Source organism: Lutra lutra, chromosome 18, assembly GCF_902655055.1.
Source record: "Lutra lutra chromosome 18, mLutLut1.2, whole genome shotgun sequence".
NCBI classification, from domain to species: Eukaryota; Metazoa; Chordata; class Mammalia; order Carnivora; family Mustelidae; genus Lutra; species Lutra lutra.
This window is the reverse complement of record NC_062295.1, coordinates 3,202,081-3,221,405: the sequence shown is the minus strand read 5'-3', so window position 1 is coordinate 3,221,405 and position 19,325 is coordinate 3,202,081. Positions and strand designations below refer to the sequence as shown.

At 48.1% G+C, this 19,325-nt stretch overlaps 1 protein-coding gene across 1 annotated transcript in view; it reads left to right on the top strand.

The window, feature by feature from the left end:
* Positions 1-19,325, top strand: part of ADCY9 (adenylate cyclase 9) — a 123,623-nt gene that overhangs the window by 89,047 nt on the left and 15,251 nt on the right. Inside the window, exons 4-10 of the mRNA XM_047714480.1 lie at positions 4,887-4,991; positions 5,895-6,112; positions 9,845-9,947; positions 10,837-11,045; positions 14,817-14,976; positions 15,933-16,081; positions 18,696-18,737. Of these exons, the coding sequence (XP_047570436.1) occupies positions 4,887-4,991; positions 5,895-6,112; positions 9,845-9,947; positions 10,837-11,045; positions 14,817-14,976; positions 15,933-16,081; positions 18,696-18,737 (986 nt within the window). The remainder of the gene's footprint in view (positions 1-4,886; positions 4,992-5,894; positions 6,113-9,844; positions 9,948-10,836; positions 11,046-14,816; positions 14,977-15,932; positions 16,082-18,695; positions 18,738-19,325) is intronic.

The window sequence follows — 19,325 nt, the reverse complement described above, 5'->3', positions numbered from 1 at the left end:
CCTCCTCTCTTCCTTGACAGTTATGAAAAAGGACAGCTGTTGGCCTAGAACTGATTTATCTTGTGAAGAGAAATAGCCTTGAAGAAAAACCCATTTTATAGATCTATGCCATTTATTCCAAACAGGATGTAGCATGTGTGTATTGAGATGTGTTAAAAACAAATGCAAATGTGTTAGAGAAATGTGTGTTAGAGAAGTAGTTCCCATCTCCCTCCAAAGCCCACATCCGCACTGGGGGAAGGAGCAGAGATCATCTGGGAAAGAGCAGAGTTTGCTCTTGGGTGTTCTCCAAGGGATCTCAGGTTTCCCAGGCAGCAACCAGCACACTCCTTGGCCCGTCGAGTACTCTGTTTTGGGGACCTTAGCTTGCCTTAATAAAGCTTCCCTTGGTGCCAATGTGCCAGTAGTGCCACTTAGAAGCACCAGGAGGTGGTCATAACTGCTTGGGTTGCTTCAGGGGAACGAGGCCCAGGAGGTCATAGTGCTAGGATTATTCCTGGGTTCTCTCTGTGTTAGGAAGGGAGGCCAGAGAGAGGCTGCACAATGGTCAGGGACCAGGAGCCTGCATGCCGACTCCCACTGATGACGAACCTTTGTGTCTTCTGTTCGGCTTCGTGGTGTGTTATGAGGATTAACTGAGATCAGGCGCATGAGAGCACGGACGCTGCATGGATTCGTGTTCACACATGTGCGCTCAGCACACAGGTGCTTCCCCATCATGGCAGCTGTTACCATTGTACGAGTGATTTTATCCGATGCATCAGGCATGCCTCCCAAGATGGTAAGGTACCCCCCAGATAGTTCCCCCAAGTCCAAAATGCTCTTTTGGGTGAGGGCTTCTCAGCAAGAGGAGAGTCATATGTTTAATGGGTGAGGAAACATTTCACAGAGGTATCTGTGTGCTTGGCAAAAACTAGTTTTTGACATGTTTTTAACTCAGATTAAAATGAAGCTGGAAAACAGTTCAAGTTTTTGTGGGTAGTGGAAAGGGGAAAGAGACCCACCCTCTGTTGCCTATTGGGACCTTTCTGGTGCAGAAGGGACGCTCGCCGCACGTCAGAAGGGAATGTGGAGATGTGCGGATGTCTCCATCGGGCAGGTGGTCTTCTCTAAGATTTTTTGTTTCATTTGTTATAAAGATTTAATCAATGAAATTTCCCCCCCCCAAAGCAAAGTAGATGAGGAAGAGATAGGAGGACAAAAAGCCATATTTTCAAAGCACAATGAAATGATAGTGTGGGTCCATGTGCTCTAAGTTCCTGGGGCTGCTTTGCTACAGGGGGGCCTGGAGTCCACAGCTGGTTCTCCCCGCTGCCCCTGGTGTCCCCACTCCCTGGAAGAAGCTGATGTGGGTGCAGAGGGAGTAGTGAGCACTGTTCAGACCATGGGAAGTCCCAGCCACAGGGCCTGCTCTCTACTGATTCCCATGTGACTCTGACATGTACCTGAACCTCCCTGAGGACATTCTTTGAGACCATTTATGAACATTACGTCTGTGCCTTTGCTTCCTGAGATTCTTCTGTGGACAGTCTACCAGACCTTACCTCTGTATTAGAACATTGTTTCATGGCCAGGTACAGGCCGCCTAGCCTCTGTGTCAAAGGGACGTGGGACTTGGGTTGCCCAGTCGTGAAGACCATAGTCATAGCCTCCTGGAGATCAGCGCGGTCCCCATGGACACTCCCGGGCTCCACGGGCCTTCCAGCCCCTTTGAGGTCAGCCTCCAGAGAGAGGGCACAATTCCGTAGTCATGTGCCTTTGGTGCATGTGCAGGGAATCTTTCACAGACAGTGTGTGCCCTCTGCTGTCCAGCAGGTTTGCTAGTCTCTGTTGCCTATTTGTGGCTCTAAGTGTATAAACATCTTCTGTGTAAAGCCAGCATGCCATGGGGAGTTCCTAAGAAGCAGACAGTCTGTTTCTAAAATACACATGGTATGCTTGAGGAGAGAAAAGTACTTAGGAGCAAACTGAGGCCAAGAGATACCAAGGATGGCCATTCTGTTGCTGATAAGGACATGAAAGGGCAGATGTGCTGTCTTCATAGCCAGAGGTTTGACTGTTAAGGACCAACATGTGTTGAATACCGACTAGCACCTCAGGCAGAGTCCGGGATGGGAAATACCTGTGTGTCTGTTTGTGCAGCCTCTCCTGCCCACTGCCGGACATCCTGTCAGCCGCAGTCCTCCCATGGGGCCAGAATGTGGCATCCTCATCCTTGCTCCCTCTTGCATGACGTCAGCTGTGGGAGATGCAGTCCTTTTGTGGAAAGGAGAAACCGAGGCTTGGAGCTCCCCCTACCCTAGTCAGCGTTTGATCCTGGATTTGGTCCATGACAGTTGGATCTCAACGCCAGCACCCTTATCCCTGTGCTCCACTACCAGTCATCACTGGAGCAGCCTCCAGGAACTAACTAGAACTAGTGTCTTCACACTACTTCTCTAGTCTTTGAGTGTGAAAAGTGGCCAGAGAAATACCTCATGCTATTGAGTCACATCTGTCCAAGACTGGGGAAAGCCCCAGACCCTAAGGGTATGACTCAGATTAGAGTGTCTGGGACTGTCCTGGGCACCACGTGGTGCCCCCACTCCCCTTGGGCTGCCAGGTGGCCCTCTCAAGGGCTGGTATCGTGCTCGAGGAGCATCCTGCCACCACCGCCACTACCAGAGCCATTCACTCCCACCCCTGCTCAGGAGTGCCCTCAGGAGTCTGCTGGGCTCATCACTGAAGCGCAGTGATGTCACCCCTCCGGGGGGGGGCTGGGAGGGCCCTTCCAGGGGCATGGTGTTGGATTTTGTTTGGATTTTGTTTTTTCATTTGAGAAGATCAGTGGCCCCATTAGCAACATGATTTGAAGTTTAACTCAGTCATTACCAGGGTGCATCAAAATAGATTTATATATTATACTAACAATTAGAACACTCTGCCCCTGTTAATACTGTCAGTGTTTAAAGAGCTATAGGCAGGGGCATCTGGGTGGCTCAGTGGGTTAAGCCTCTGCTTTCGGCTTGGGTCATGATCCCAGGGTCCTAGGATGGAGCTCCACATCGAGCCCCACATCAGGCTCTCCACTCGGCGGGGAGCCTGCTTCCTACTCTTTCTCTCTCTGCCTGCCTCTCTGCCTACTTGTGATCTCTGTCAAATAAATAAAATCTTTAAAAAATAAAAATAAAAATAAAGAGCTATAGGCATATTTTACCTTGGTACTGCTGTTTGCTCGGGTAGTTAGTTAATGACTTGGCCTGCTGCTTTGGCACATGTATTTTCATTTTTTGAATGAATACAAATGTTGAAACGTGCGCATTGCATCAGATTCCCAAATGACACAACTCTTTAGAGCATTTCTTTTATTTAATACAATAGAGGCCTGAAATCTAACTTGGGATGTGATGGAGCTCATATCCTTGCCTGTGGGTACTAAGTGATACTTATTTTGAATTTCTAAAATAGTGTCTAGCCTCCTGTAACGTATTCCAGTGTGTAATCGAGCTTGTCACCCTAGGAATTGTCAGAGTCCCTTAACTCTTGTCCTGCTTGCGTTCGTCATCCCCACTGGGAGCTCTCAGCTGCTGTCTCGGTGGCGGCAGCCAGTTGACTGGGTCCCACCGATCGTAGGAGTGGGTTGACTGAGGGGGCACGGAGTGCCAGGAGCAAGGCTAGAGTAGCTACACACATCTTCACTTAGTTCTTACTACACATCTCTTGCAGAAACCCCACCCTGGTTTTATCGGTGAGAGGATGGAGGTGAGCGATTTGAACAGGGCAGCTCCACACCCTGGTTGTGAGGAGCCAAGCCTGGCCCTTTCTGCTCTCCTGATGGTAGTGGGCCTCACCTTCTCTCTTCTAGTCAGTTAATTGCTTCTGAGAACTCCTAGGTCTGTAAGCGTGACCCTCTGACTTCCCAGCCTGAGCTGGGACCTACATGAGCAGCTCACCACCACACAGAGCTCAAGAACCTCATGTAGGCTAGCAGCTGGTGGCTTGGCTTAGTAACAGCTTTATTGATATATAATTCATGTTACCATAAAATTTACCCTTCTAAAGGGTACTGTTTGGTGGTTTTTAGTATATTTGCAAGATTGTACAACCATCACCACAGCCAGTTTTGGAACATTTTCCTCACCCCTCCGAGAAGGAACTCCGCACCCATTAGGTCACTCCCCATTCCCTTCGCCCCCTCGCTCCTGGCACGCACTAATCACCTTACCACCTCTATATGAGTTTGCCTTTTCTGGACACTTTCTACAGACAGAATCATGTAACGTGTGGCCCCTTGTGTCTGGCTTCCGTCACCTGACAACGTTTGCAAGGTTCGTCCATGATGGAGCACGTGTCATTGTTTTGTTCCTTTTTTAAAAAAAATTAAATATATATATATATACATATATATATTTAGATTTTATTTATTTGACAGACAGAGATCACAAGTAGACAGAGGGGAGGGAGGCAGGCTCTCTGCTCAGCAGAGAGCCTGATGCAGGGCTCGATCCCAGGACCCTGGGATCATGACCTGAGCCGAAGGCAGAAGCTTTAACCCACTGAGCCACCCAGGCGCCCTGTTTTGTTCCCTTTGACGGCTGAATAATATTCCATTCTGTGGACAGACCACATTGTTGATCCATTCATTAATTGACGGACATTCGAGTTGCTTCTGCTTTTTGGCTGTTATGGATAGCACTGCTCTGACTACCCACGTGCCAGTCTTTGTGTGGACGTGTTTCTGTTTTCACTTCACCAGTGTATTTTAACTCTGCTCCAGTGGCTCAGGAAGCCTTCCCCTCGGTTATCGCCTTTCAGCGTGACAGCCAGTTGCAACGATAGGTTTGAATTACGGGTTGTGGCCGTGGAGCTTTCTGGCTGTGTTCCTATGGTGTATGTTTTTCTTGTAGACTTGTCCTTCCTGCGGAATCACATTTGCCCCCAAATCAGAAGCGGGTGCAGAAGGAGGAGCGGTCCAGAACGGCTGTCAAGAGGAGCATAAAAACAGCACCAAGGTAAGCTCTTGGCTGTTCCTGTGGGTTCCTTTCCTGGTGCCTCCATCAGAGGTGACCTTCCTGTCTTGTCAGCTTCTCGATTCTCAGAATAACTCCTTGTAGGTGACACTGTTCCACACCTTCTCATCCTGGGGGTTTTGAATAGAGCAGTAAAGATGAGGATGGAGAGTCAGGTCTAACCCCCGTGAAGCAGAATAACACGTGCGCAGCTGCATGGGGCTCTCTTCTTGGGCAGGAAGAGCTTAAAGCCACGTGGACCGCCGTAGCTAGGGACAATCTCTGGGGCCGGAACATGCAGTAGAAGACGTGCAGAGAGAAGAGGGGGCTCGGCAAGAGCAAAGGTGCAGCGTGGAGAGAGGCTTGGGGTCAGGGCCAATAGCGAGGACACTGCCAGCGAAGTCTCACCTGGAGACAGACCTAGGGCTGCACTAAAAAGCAGGACAGAGACCAAATCTGAGAGCCCCTCTAAGGACAGACAAAGGAAGGCTTTTGTCTGTTATCCTCCACCATTGTGCCACCTGCCACCTTCCTCTGGATGAATCTCCATACCACATCTACCGCTCTAGTCCCCCAAACCTTTGCCCGTGGCCCTCTGTAATGCTGATTCTGTGGTTAGCAAGCTCCAAGAGCTTCAGCTCTTCTCTGACCTCCTCATTAGCTCTTCCCACGATGTCACACCTTCCAGGCTGCCTCAACCCCCAAGGTGCAATCTGACGGGACAGGGGGATGGGGAGAAGCAGATGGGTAGAGAGGTTGAGTGTCAGGTTAGAACAGAGATGTGAAGGTGTTGGTCAGGTGTGCAGTGGGGCCCCCGCACAGCCGAGCTGGGGCTGGAGTGGCGCTGTTGTGTGCTCACACTGCAGCCTCTGTGTCTGTCCCCCCCCAACCCTTGTCTTGAGGCAGGCTCCTGGAGCACCAAATTCCAAAACTCAGAACGGACTTCTGAGCCCTCCCCAAGAGGAGAAACTCACCAACAGTCAGACCTCCCTGTGTGAGATCTTACAGGAAAAGGGAAGGTGGGCAGGAGTGAGCTTGGACCAGTCAGCTCTCCTTCCGCTGAGGTTCAAGAACATCCGGGAGAAAACAGATGCCCATTTTGTTGACGTTATCAAAGAGGACAGGTAAGAGTCAACCATGACCAATGAAAGTAAGGATTTGCAGGTAGGAGTCTCCCTTTTTCTGAGTCACCTTATCCCCATATGTTTGCCTTTCTATTGTCAATATTTTACTTTATTTTGAAATAATTTGAAACTTACAGAAAAGTTACATGACTAATACAAAGAATTCTCATTCTACCCTTTGCCCGATTTACCAGCTTTTAATATTTTACTCTGTTTTATTCTCTCTCTCTATGAAATTTATGTTGTTGTTGTTTTTCCTGAGCCATTTGATGCTAAGTTGGATTTGTCATTCCTTTTGCCCCTAAATACTAAATTTCCTAAATTACAAAGATGTTCTTTTACATAATCATGTTTACCAAATTCAGGAAATCCAACATGGATGCATATTTGACCCAATCTTCAGTTCATATGCCAGTTTGGCTGGAAATTTTGGCCACAGAAATGATGTATCCCTCTTGGGCATCCCATCCAGAGGCAAATGGTGCCCATTTGTCTTCTGTCAGTGATAGTAATTTTGAGCAACCAGGCAAGTGTTGACCTCTCCAGTCTGTGGTTATTTTCTCCCAGTAAGCAGTACTTTAAGATCATGCGTGCACTCCATTCCTCAGCATACTTCCCTAGATTTCATCTCCATCGTGGTTCTTGCTTAAAATAGTCTTTACTGTGATGGTTCAGAATGTCAGTTCTCCTGCAGCACCAACTGCACTTTGACATGGCTCCATCATTTAAAAAAAAATTATTTTAGAGAGGGCAAGGGAGGAGCCCAGGGAGAGAGAGAGTCTCAAGCAGACTCTCTGCTGAGCAGGGAGCCCAACACAGGACCCTGAGATCACAATCTGAGCCACAACCAAGAGTAGGACTCCACTGACTGAGCCATCCAGGAGCACCTCCACCAATTGTTTTTCAGTTTCTCGATCCCTCTTCTAGCACAACAGGATGTTCCAGGCTCGTCTTAGATCTTCCCTAACCCTAGTCGGGAATCAGCCGTTTGTCCAAAGAGCCTTGGTTCCTTTTAATGAAGAATGGTATTTCGAAATGTGTGTTGTTAGTGTCTGATTTAATGTCATTGTAGCCAAAGACATACTCGGTATGATTTCAGCCCTTTTACATTTATTGATACTTTTTTTGTGGTCTCACACATGTCTGTTTTCATGAACAAACCACATGCATTTGTAGGGTGTTGTGATCCATAGACACAGTTAGGTCCAGGTGGTTGGCAGCATTAGATCATCTGTCTTTTTACTTTTCATCTATTGCTCTATCAGTGTTAAGAGAGGGATTTAGAAATTTTTCACTGTAATTGTGGATTTTTTTGTGTCTCCTTTTAGTCCTGACAGTTTTTGTTTCAAGTATTTTCATGCTTTTTTTTTTTTTTTTAGGTACATAAACATTTATGAGTGTTATAAATTCCTGGTGAATTTGTCCTTTTGTCATTTTGAAGTGTCCCTCGTTATCCCTGGTAATACTCTGTTGTAAAAACCACTTTATCTGATACTAATATAATAACTGTAACCTTCTTATTCTTCCTAGTTGCTTGGTGTCTCAATTTCTGTTTAAAAAAAAAAATTTCAACCTGTATCCTTATATTTGAAGTGTGTCTCTTATGAGTCTGCTTTTTAAATCGTTCTAAAAGTCTCTGCCATTTAATTCCATTTGTATATATTTTCTGGCTTTTTAGCCATACTTCTTTGCATTATTATGAATTTTTTTTTTTTTGGTAGTTGCTCCAGGACTTACAGATAGGCATCCTTGAATTTTTTATAGTCTTCCTATGGTTAACATTGAATCATTTCACTTTTTTTTTTTTTCAGTTTACTTGTTTATGTAAGTAATCTCTACACCCAACATGGGTCCTGAACTCGTGACCCCGAGGTCAAAATTCACATGCTCTTCTGACTGAGCTGGCCAGGCAACCCTGTATCATTTTACTTGAAATGTAGACATCTTGTACCTGTGTAGAACCATTACTCACTTCCCACCCCTTTTGCTGTAGTTTTCACTTGTGTTACCTTGGCATACATTGTGACCCTGACCTCTAATACCACCCTCTCGGTAATCTCAGATTGCCTTCACTGATTGCCCTTCTGTTGAGTTGGATCATATTTTCCTGTTTCTTCGTATGTTGTGTAAATTTGGCTTGTGTGGTGCTTAGAAACTCTGGATTCGGTTATATTGCTCTAAAGAGTGTCAATATTTTGTTTCTTTGTTTGTTTGTTTTAACATGTAGTTAACTTATGTAAACTCCCACAGCAAACTTTGTCTCCCCTGGTATAGGCAGCTGCTGCTCTTTTTTAAGCCTTAATTAGGCTTCTTGGAGTCTGCTGTGCTCATGCAGATTTGAGGGGTCAGCCAGAGATTCGAGCAAAAGCTCATATGACGAATTTGGGGATATCCCTTCTCTTTTTTTTTTTTCTTTTTTTCTGGGATTTTCAACCTCATTTACCAACCGTGGACACCCCAAACATTATTTTCTGATTTTCCAAGCCAGGGAGATTGTGGCTTTTTCATCTGAGTTTTAGCTGTCCTGCACGTGGTGCTGACTAATGGCTAAAAGAAAAACAGCAAAACATGAGAAATTAAGCTGGTGCTGTTCCCTTCTTCCAGGAGTGACTCTTCTCCATTTCCTACCTCCTTTGGTCAGTCAGTACCTTCTATGAGTCATTTTTACATCTTTCCCAGAGTTTACTGTTGTTATTTCAGAGAGGACTGGCCCAAAAGGAGCTAATCTCTGTGCCCAGAAAAGGAACTTGTCAATATTAATTTCAGAAGAACAGCACAGTGTCTAGCTACATGTGACCATTGCATGTCCTCTGTATGGCTGCTGTGCTGGTTTTCCCTCTGTCCACACTTGCTGGGTGGAAGGGAAGATGGGGATCTGCCTTCGGGGATGGAATTTTCTCTCTTCCGAGTCTGAGAGCATAGTGAGGTAATGGCACACTTGTCACAGAGAGTCCACTGGGCTGCAGGGACCCTGTGTGTCAGGCACAGGGGAGTGACTATTTTATCTGATGTAATTACAGGCGTTCTTGTGTGAGGGAGAGAGACTACACTCCATGGCTGTATTTGCCTTCTGAAATCATGTTAACACTCTCTTAAATTTCCTGCCTTATAAAAAAGATACTACTATTTACTAGCAACCATAAAAGAATGAAAGAGTCACATAAAGCAGGTTTGATGTCTCTGCTTGTTTAAAATCATTGAGTATTATTATTCAGGTTTCACACGCAGTCTGCATATGTGACAATAGCACTCCAATTATGGTGACTCTAAACAGTTTTGTGCATATACGACCTGTCAGCTCTGATGGTGGTCATTACTGTCAGTGCTCTGAATGACTGGACAGCGGCTCTGAGTTAGGTCTCCATCAGAAGCCTTGGAATCAGCCTAAGTCCTCGGTACAGGGATGTCTGTTCCTTCAGAGCGGTGGTTTCCTAGCACAGCAGAGCTGTGCTTCCCCAGACACTGGAAGATGTCTCCAGAAGCATGGTGCTCATGACGTATGCTGTAATGACTGCAAACGGTCCTGCTTTAGTGGAGAGGAAACGTAACATGTATTCTGAAAATACAAAGCACTTTCCAGACGTATGTTCTCAAGGAGGGTCAAGCAGTATCTTTACGTAGTGACTCCCAGACGCGGGCCGTCTGACGTGCTTCAGGAGTGGTGTCTGGGAGGCTGACTGGAGTCTGCCGATAGAGCTCCGCGCTGATACCTGCATGTTTTGTTTCTCCTAGCCTGATGAAAGATTATTTTTTCAAGCCACCCATCAATCAGTTCAGCTTGAACTTCTTGGATCAGGAGTTAGAGCGATCCTACAGGACCAGCTATCAAGAAGAGGTGTGTTTCCCCTTCTACATCTAGAGAAGAGATTTGCTGTCTGCACAGGGTAGTTCACAGTCAGCTTCGTGCTTCCGCAGCCTTGTTTCCCCTCCTCGAGTGATAGGAAAATGAAGGCTAATACTGATTTCCCATGATCTGTAAACCCCAAATCCACACGGGGAGAAGACCCCTGATCTTTCAGTGCCCCTTTGTCTGACGTCACTGGCGTGTCATTTCCAGGCCCCTTTGCTCCGTGCTTTCCTCATTTTGTCCCTCCTTCCTGGTGACTCCCAAACACCACGTGCGTGGCTCTTTGTTGCATTTACCATACCACCCTGACATTCCAGACCCTGTCCGTCCCCTGTTAGGCTCTGAGCCTCCCGAGGGCGATGTTTCATGTCTGCCTCCAGCACCCCATGCAGAGCCAGGCCCAGAGCAGGCTCTTGAGTGAAGGCACGAGCATGTCGTGCTATCCCTTGGCATACCTATGCTTCACCTGCTGTTGCTTCGATGCCTGCCTGTTACTTCTGCCTCGAAGCTTTCACACACCCTGGACCTGGGACCCAACCATTCACTGGAAGCTTCCAGAAAATTATGCAATGGCTTTTACAGATGCAGGGTCCATAACCCAGCTTTCAGGCCCAGGATATAATCTGTTTGAGAACTCACTGGTTTATAATAGCTTGCTGTGTGACCTTGTCCATTTCTTAACTGCTCTGTGCCTTGTTTCCTCGTTGTTAAATGGAATAGGAGAGATGGCCCACCTCAAGCCCTTACCACCTGTGCTAGGTCCAGGATGGGCAAGTGCTCCCCAAATGTTTGCTGTGTTTTCCATCAAAATCCTACTCCATGGCCACCTGTTGGAGCTTCTACTCATGCCTCCCACCACCCCTCCTTTCCCAAACAGGTTATAAAGAATTCTCCCGTGAAGACTTTTGCCAGTGCCACCTTCAGCTCCCTGCTAGATGTGTTTCTGTCGACAACAGTTTTTCTGATTCTCTCCATCACCTGCTTTCTGAAGTATGGGGCTGCCTCCACGTCTCCCCCACCTGCCGCCCTGGCAGTCTTCAGCGCTGCCCTGCTGCTGGAGGTGCTGTCCCTCGTGGTCTCCATCAGGTAAGGGCTCACCTGCTCAGCTCTGTTCCAGATTTTAGCCTTTAGCTCCCTCTGCTGGCTCCACAGTTAATGGTTGTGCAATCTGGTGGCAGCTCCGCGGACCCGCCTCCCCACACCAGAGGCCCCCGCAAGCTCATTTCAGGTGACCCGGTCCTCTTTCCTTCCCTCCCCCAGCTCTGCTGCTCAGCGTCCTCTCTCACAGACCCCGGCCCTCCGCACAGGTGGGCACCTTCTTTGCCACAGAGTCAGTGTCCTTTGCAGCCCCTCAGCTGCCAACCAGTCCCAGGATCTCCCCCCTCAAAGACTTAAAAAAGAACAAATGGAAGACAGGGGGTGAGAAAGGGAAGAGAAACAGAATGGAAGCATACAGGGAGCCCATGATGGGTCAGCAGGTGCCCCTTCCAGATGTGCAAGCAAGACTTGAAACCCTCAGGATTGTAGGTGTCCGTCTCCACAAGCTTGGGTCAGGCAGTGGTTTCTTAGCTATGACTGAAAAGCATGAGCAGCCAGAGAAAGAAGAGATAAGTTGGACCTCATGAAAATGTGAAGCTTCTCCCTTCCAAAGAGCACCTGTCCCTTCTCACACCAGAGTGATAGGGGGCCTGCAGTACAGGAGAGGAATGTGCAGAGGACCTCCCAGTCCTGCTTCCTCCCTGTCTATGGTGAGGTCTGATACCTAGAATGTAAGCTCAGTAATAGACCAGCAACCCATTTAGAAGTGGACAGAAGGTCTGGCTAGACAGTGGGGACCCCTCAGGGAAGGTAGGCCCTCACGATCCACTCAGCCCAGTACCCAGGGAAGCTCACAGCTGCTCTGAGTACTTCTGACTAAGTGTGAATGCACAAGATACTCCATTCACATGTGCAACACCCCCACCCCCATATACCTCCTGGGCACAGTGACCACCTCCTCTGTCCAGCCCTGTCCATCTCAACAGGCAGTCCTGCTGGTGATTGCCTCCGGAATTTGGAGGTGAAACAGAAATGGGGAGAAGGGCACTGACCTCGAGTTTCTGCCTCCCTTCCCCAACACCCCAGAATAGGAAACAACAACCCTGGTCTGCCCTGTGACTTCTGAACGCTAGTCCCCCCCTCCCCTCCCAACTTTGAACTATATGGGCTGGATTGCCTTCCCCCCCATTCCCCCATCCCTGCTCCCACGCCTGTGGCTCTTTGCAGAGGGTCTTTTCTGGTCGCCAAAGGTTTCACACTTGACTCCTGTGCCTCTTCCAGGTTGAGATAACTGCAGGGTGTGTCCTCGCTGTTTACCCAAATTTCCTACCAGGATTGAGCTGCGTGGTGTCCAGCATAGGTCTCCTTGTAACACAGCCTTCCCTGTGGGTCTGAGCCTCGAGTCTCGGCTCTACAACCCTTGCTGAGCTGCCTGGGACCCACTCTCAAATCAACTCTGCTTCTGGGGAATCCAAACCAAGGCATCTTCAGGCCCCTAGTTTGTCTTTTCCTTTTTAAAATCAGCCTTATTGTGATCTAATTCACATACAGGAAATACACTCTTGCAAGTATACAGTTCAGTGATTCCTAGTAAACCTACAGAGTTGCGCAGACATTACCGTGTAATTTTAGAACATTTCTATCACCCAAAGAAAACCCGGCACCCCTGGGCAGTGAGTCTCCTCATGCCCACTCTCCCTTCTCTGGGTCTAGGTTTCCGTCTGACACAGGGCCTACAGCTAGATAAGACTCCTGCTCTCTCAGAGACTAGCATTGTCTCCATACCTTTTTCAAAAGCCCTTTACACCACTGTTCCCTGTTCCTTTGGACCCACTTCTACAGAGTCTGGGCTAACGCCAGTCTGGAGACTACAGAGCGCTCCAGGCCACAGAGACACGCACCCAGGTGTGTGCCGCCGTGTCACACCCACGTGCTCAGCCAGCACCTTCCAAATGAGGTGGCAGCCGCTCCTGAGTGATCGCTGGTGTGACTCTAAAAGTTCACTTCGCCCAAATCATCAAAGCCTGGGAGGGGCTGGGAACGAGACAGAGCTCCCTGTCACCATGTGGAGGGCATATGTAGGATCCCAGGTCAACAGGAATCTATGGTGCAGAGTACTCGGGTGCCCTGGGGGGCTGGTTCTGCAGCTGCCCCTCCTCCAGAGGCCTTCGTGCATCTTGACTCGCAGCCCATCCCTTCACCTCCCTCATTTTGTGCTGAGCCCAGGCAGGTGTGGGAACAGTGGGTCTCATCCTCAGAGCTCTGCCGTCCTGGAGACCTTCATAGGGGCCTCCCAGTCCTGCCTTCTCCCTGTTGGAACTTGGCTTCCTCTGTCTCCTCATGGGGCTTATGTATTCTGCCTTTGAGCATATTTGTGGTTATTCTTGGAAGTATTCCCAGGACTCCATTATCTGTTAAGTGTCAGGAGGCCAGAACCATCCAGGCCCTGAAAGGGTCAGACAGGACCTGGTTCCATGTGGAAAATGGCTGAGATCCACGGTTTCTTCCTGGTGATCACGCATTTGTAGCCAGTGGTCGCTGCACTGCGGGTGTCGAGGACGGAAGGTGCAGGCACCTGGGTGTGTGGTGACCACCCTTGAGGGGAACTTGTGCCGTTGAAGCTCAGTGGCAGCTCCTGTCACTTCCAGAGGTGGGGACAGTGCGCCTGTCCCTTCTCCTCTGCCTGAGGCCTGGCTTCAGAGAAGGTCTGTGTGTCTGGGTCTCTGCCCAGCTGAACCATGTTACCCCTTCTTCCATCTCTTGCTGCTGGCATCCAGTTACTGGCCCCTGCTGACCCCAGGGCCCCTCCCTTAGCCACACTGTTCTTCCTTCTGAACAGCGCTTCTCAGCCCCACGCACTTTTTCCCCCTTTATGGTAATTATTTTGTGATAGCCACGTGACGATCCTGAAATACAGCCTACTTACGCACGCGACTTCAGGAGGAGTCGATGAAATGCTGTCACTCCCAATGTGAAGGAGAGAGAGCAAGAGAGCAATTTAAAATAAAATCTGTAGTGCTGCACCTCATTTTTGCCAGGACACCGCCACTGGGGAAATCCGAGCAGAGTCGTCGGCTTTGTCCTCATGCGCACAGTTGCACAAATGAGACGGCTCCAGATGAGGACCGCTTGCGGTGTGCACAAGCACTGGGTTGCTGCCTGTGGCGTGATTTCTGAAATGCTGAGTGAGCCTTGCTGAGGCCCCAAAGCATCGGGCACTTCACATAGTGGTTCACTCCTGGAAGATCAGTGTGTGTTAGCGGCACCGAGACACGACGAGACTCTGGGCTGAGGTCATTGGCAGCAGGGCTCGCTCATCTGTGGGTGTCTAGAGGGCATGTGGCTGTCCTGTGTGTCTTGGTGCACACCGCCCCCTCCATCCCTGGCTCCTGCCCACCAGGAGCTGGCCACACCCCTTGTCACAGTCCCTGTAACAACCAAAAGGCCCTGCCAGATTCCCAGATGCCTCCAAAGGGCCTCAGCAGCTGTGACAGCAAGAGTGGCCTCTGAGGGGCCTGGTAACATTTGCATGCCCAGTTCTCACATTGACTTTGAGACCCGCAGAAGCTCATGCTTGGCTTTGTACAAACACGCGTTGTCAGTATGCAGCAGATGGCCTTAAAGTAAGGTATGATGAGCTGAGCAAGCCCCACGTACTTGCCGCCGACCTAAAGTGGGGCAGGGGCGGGGGGCTCCACCGGCCCCCACACGCCCTGCGGCCACACAGGTGAGAGTTGGTGAGTCTCCCGCCCTCAACTTCCCCAGCAGGCTGACCTGTCCACAGACACCCCATTTTTCCTTTCTCCCTCCTCATCCCAGGATGGTGTTTTTCCTGGAGGACGTGATGGCTTGTACAAAGCGCCTGCTGGAGTGGATAGCTGGCTGGCTCCCACGCCATTTCATTGGGGCCATCCTGGTGTCACTCCCTGCTCTTGCGGTTTATTCACACGTCACCTCTGAATTTGAGACAAACATACACGTAAGTAAAGGCCCAGTGACTTTGTTTCTGGGCTCTTCAGGACTCCCTCATCTTTTTTTTTTTTTTTTTTTTTTAATAGGCTTGATGACTTGGGACAATTTAAATATAGGCCTTTAAAGAGGTACAAATTCTTTGTCACCACCTTGAGCTTGTCTTCTTAAAAGTCTTGCCTGAGACAGAGGAGTAGGCAGGGAGGGTAGCACGTGACCCGTCTAGACGCTCGAGTGTATCACTGACCATGGTCAGGGAGAGGTGGGTACGATGCTGCCCTGCCCAGCTCCCATGTGCCCTCTCCAGCCTCACCTGCTGCTTACCGAGCTCCAAACCAGGTATTTTCCCATGCATTTTTACAAAGCAGTGTCTGCCCCATGTTTCCAGACAAGATACGGTGCTTACCTATCGAGCTGGCACAGCTAGGTGACTGGCATCTGGGCCCGCTGCTATTGATCAGAGAAGGAGATTCCGAGTTAAACCCCACAAAGACTGAGTTAATACCCTTGTGGAAAGTTCTGTTTTTGGTGAAAGTGGGAGTAATGTGAGCTGCCAGGCGGGCTGACTGCATTTGATACTTTAACGCCAAGTGACATTTCCGCGGGCAGGTAGCAGGATGCCTGAAGGAAGGCTTTGTAAAGGTAACCACTTCCACGGTGGCAGCATTGAGATAGGGGGCCTACCTTCCCTCTCCTCTGGAATGACGTGCACAGTCTACACACATCTGGAGGAGAGTTTTAGTGCCAGTGCGAGCTTGCTGCCTAAAGCCCTGGGTGATTAACCCAATGATTTATGATCTGTCCCTGAAACGGCCAGATACTTTGCAATATCCGTGGTATTTTTATATCAAAAGAAAGATAAGTGAGTGAATCTTTTGATGTCAGCATGCTCAGCTGGAAGTGAGGCACGGAGCCTGCACAGCGAGGGCAGGATGGGTCACTAACTGCGCCAGCCCCTCGTTGCAGGTCACCGTGTTCATGGGTTCAGCCGTCCTGATCACCGTCGTGCACTACTGTAACTTCTGCCAGCTCAGCTCCTGGATGAGGTCCTCCTTAGCCACAGTCGTCGGGGCAGGGCCCCTGCTCCTGCTCTGCATCTCTCTGTGCCCTGACAGGTAGGTCCGCCACTGTGCTCTGCATCTGTTGTCCTCGCTGGCTGGGACACCTTTCCTGACCTCACTTGTTTTTCACATCTGTGCCAATGCCCTCTCCCTCTGCCCTCCCAGATACTGTCACAACATGATGTAACTTTCAACATATACAATGCCAACATCCTCATGAAAAGTCCGAAGACTAATATGCAAAAGAAAATAGTTTTTCATGACATAATATGTATTTGCATATAGACATCCCCAGGTGACCCCTGCCTGGGACGTAGTGCAGTAGACTCATGCTTGAACTTACTTATGACAGAGAAGTAGGACCAGAAGCCTTTTCATACGAGATGATCAAGAAAGTGAAGGAGTAGAGATATAGGGAGACCCAAGAAGGCAAAGAGGAAGCTGGTTCTAACTTCATTTGAGTAAGGGTAATTCAACCAGACAGTTTGCAGGTTGCTGAAGGAGAGGAAGTGAGGAGGTAAGGCTCTCGGTAGTGGCCTGGGCCTTATTTATGAATACCGACTCACTGTTGTGACATGTGTGGCATGGTGTGAAACGGAGTAATGACTAGTACCTGGAAATCTTGAAGTCGTTCCACATATTGAAATATACTTTCAGTCTCTGGTATTCAAATGGCCTTCAAAACCTCATCACTGGGAGATGCCAAGGCGTAGATGGGATGGCGTGGGAGAAGCAGGGGTCTGCAGGAAAGGCCCCAAGGAACAGGAGCGGTTCTTACTATCATGCTACAAAAAATGAGAATATATAGGATGACTGTAATATGTGCTATATTTAAAACATCCTAAATATTGGACCTTTTTTTGGTAATTACTTATAAAAACATTTACCTATTAGAACATGTTAACTGCTTTTTTATAATTACCATGGGTTTAGGCTAGTGAGATATTTCAGAGTGACACAGGGCATTCCCTCATTGTGCCTTGCAGGACATTGAACATTCCTGGCTCCTCAAACTATTATGACAACCAGAAGGAGCCCCAACATTTTCAAAATGCCCCCAGGAATGGCATTACTATTGCTGAGAACCATTGCTTTAATAAGTTCTGAAGTAGAAGATGATCCAGTTTGTCATAGTATCAAATATTAAAGCTCCATAGAGTATCTTTGGGTATTTCCAAAGCAGCAGTTGGTAATGGACAAAGTAAGCAACCTTCTCCTCAGTTAGACGTAATGAAATAAGGATAACCTTAAAGACATTCAAGTTTTCTGCAAATTAAGATCAGAAGGGTATTTTAAGCAGAACTGTCATTCAGCATTTGAAAGGAAATTTGAATGAATAGTTAAATTACTTTAAGAAGAACAAAGCGTGATTTTCCCTTCCTGAAGGTATGGCCATCTGGAATTAGGGTCATTATGAGGCTCTTTCCCAAGAGCATGGGATTCATCAGTCTGCCTTTTAACCTTTTAAAAGAACCATGACAGATGTCCCTCAGCTACTCAAGTGTCATTCAGTCACTAGTCTGGGGGTTTTCCACATGGATCTGGAGGAACCAGAGTGATGAGGGACCAATTCTATCACCTTTGTCCAGAATTCAAAGAGCAGGTCTTGGGCTGCAGCTGAATCTCCCCTTCCCGTAGTACTTCTCCCTGCTCACAGAATCCTTTGAGCCCACCCACCCTGCTGTCCCTGCTGATCCTCACAGGGTAGGATGCATGGGGAGGGATGAACACAAACACAAAGAGGCCCCCTGTGTAGGGGAGAGGACTTCTGAGAACCAGGCGAGCCTCGCAGAGGGACTTGGAAATAAAAGAAGGGCTGTACACACTTGGAGAGGAACAGTGTCACAGTCATGCCTGGGTAGGGAGAGAAAATGCATACGGCCTCAGAACAGCGTCAATGCTGTAGCTCTTGCTTTCTCCCCTTTCCCCGTGAAGTCATCTAACACCCCCTGTGATGCTAAAAGCCTCTCTGAGCCATCCCCTCACCTCTGCTGCCCAGGGGAGCTGCTTGCAGAAGCTTTGTAAGGTCCCCCTTTGCAATGAGCGGGGCAGATGGATCCTAGTAGACTGGGAAGTGTCAGGGCATGAGGCCGACTTACTGATCTGGGAGGATGCTGGTGCAAGAGGACCCCAGAAGAAGCCGTGAGGTGTGTGGGAAGCGTACCGCATGTCACGGGTCCTGCCCCGACACCGAGAGAATTCTTTATTGTGTGTGGTTTCCATGCCCCACAATGGGGATTCGATTGCTTTGGGCACACGATGGGCAAAGTCCAGCCTCTGAGGTCAGCTAGCGTCTCTAGCAGTTCCTTTCTAAATCAGTCCTGTCAGTGGGCATCGCTGTTGATCACGACTGGTTTCTAGCCTGCAGGACTGCGTGGGAAAGTCCTCATGTCACACAAATGCCTTCGAGACTTCTTGTTTGGTTTTGCTCTCTGGAGATGGTGCCTCCCTCCCTGATATGAGGTCCTGTTGGCTGCGTCACTGTCTCTGCTCTGATTTTTAATTCACACAGGATATCAAATTATAATAAAGAATTAACTATCCTTAGTTGTCTGACTTGATCTTCACATTAAAAAAAAAAAGGGAAATTGTTTTTTAAATTCTACTGTATCGTTTTATTTAACTCCTTCTTTGCTTTTTATAATATTTTTCTGCATTTTAATTTCAGTTCCATAGTAATTTCACACCTTGATGCAGGACAGAATTTCAGGTAAGCTTTTAATTTCATGCCTGTATCTGAACAAACAGGGGTGATTGTATGAGCACTGTGTCCTTCTCAGCTTCCTAAAAAGCATTTGTATCTTGGATAAAAAGAATTCTATGTAATTCTTAAAAGAATAAGTGGAAAATACCTACTTGTTGAAATACTAGCTCATAGTTACAATACCTTATTTAGAAAATGAATGGTGGTTAAGAACATACTAGATTGGGCTGAATTTCGTATACGACATCAGCATGTTATGCAGGGAATATCTCAAATCTAAGAAAGTACATATTTTAATTCCCTAAAATATTTTGAAATTACTAACTAGAAATTTGAAATAATAAATGCTAGACCCTTCCTTTACTGTAAACATCAAACTAAAATTTATATAAGCTGAGGAGTCAGAAACAAATATTAAATTATATAAAACTGCATATAAATCTAGAAAAAACGGAATTGGTTTGCAGGCCTCTAAGACAGAGACAACTTTCCAGTCTTACAAACAATAAATAGAACCACGCACGCACAAAAGTAAAAGACTGATCGACACATTGGTGGGGGGTGTGGGGAATCGGAGCGGCGGAGAAAAGTACC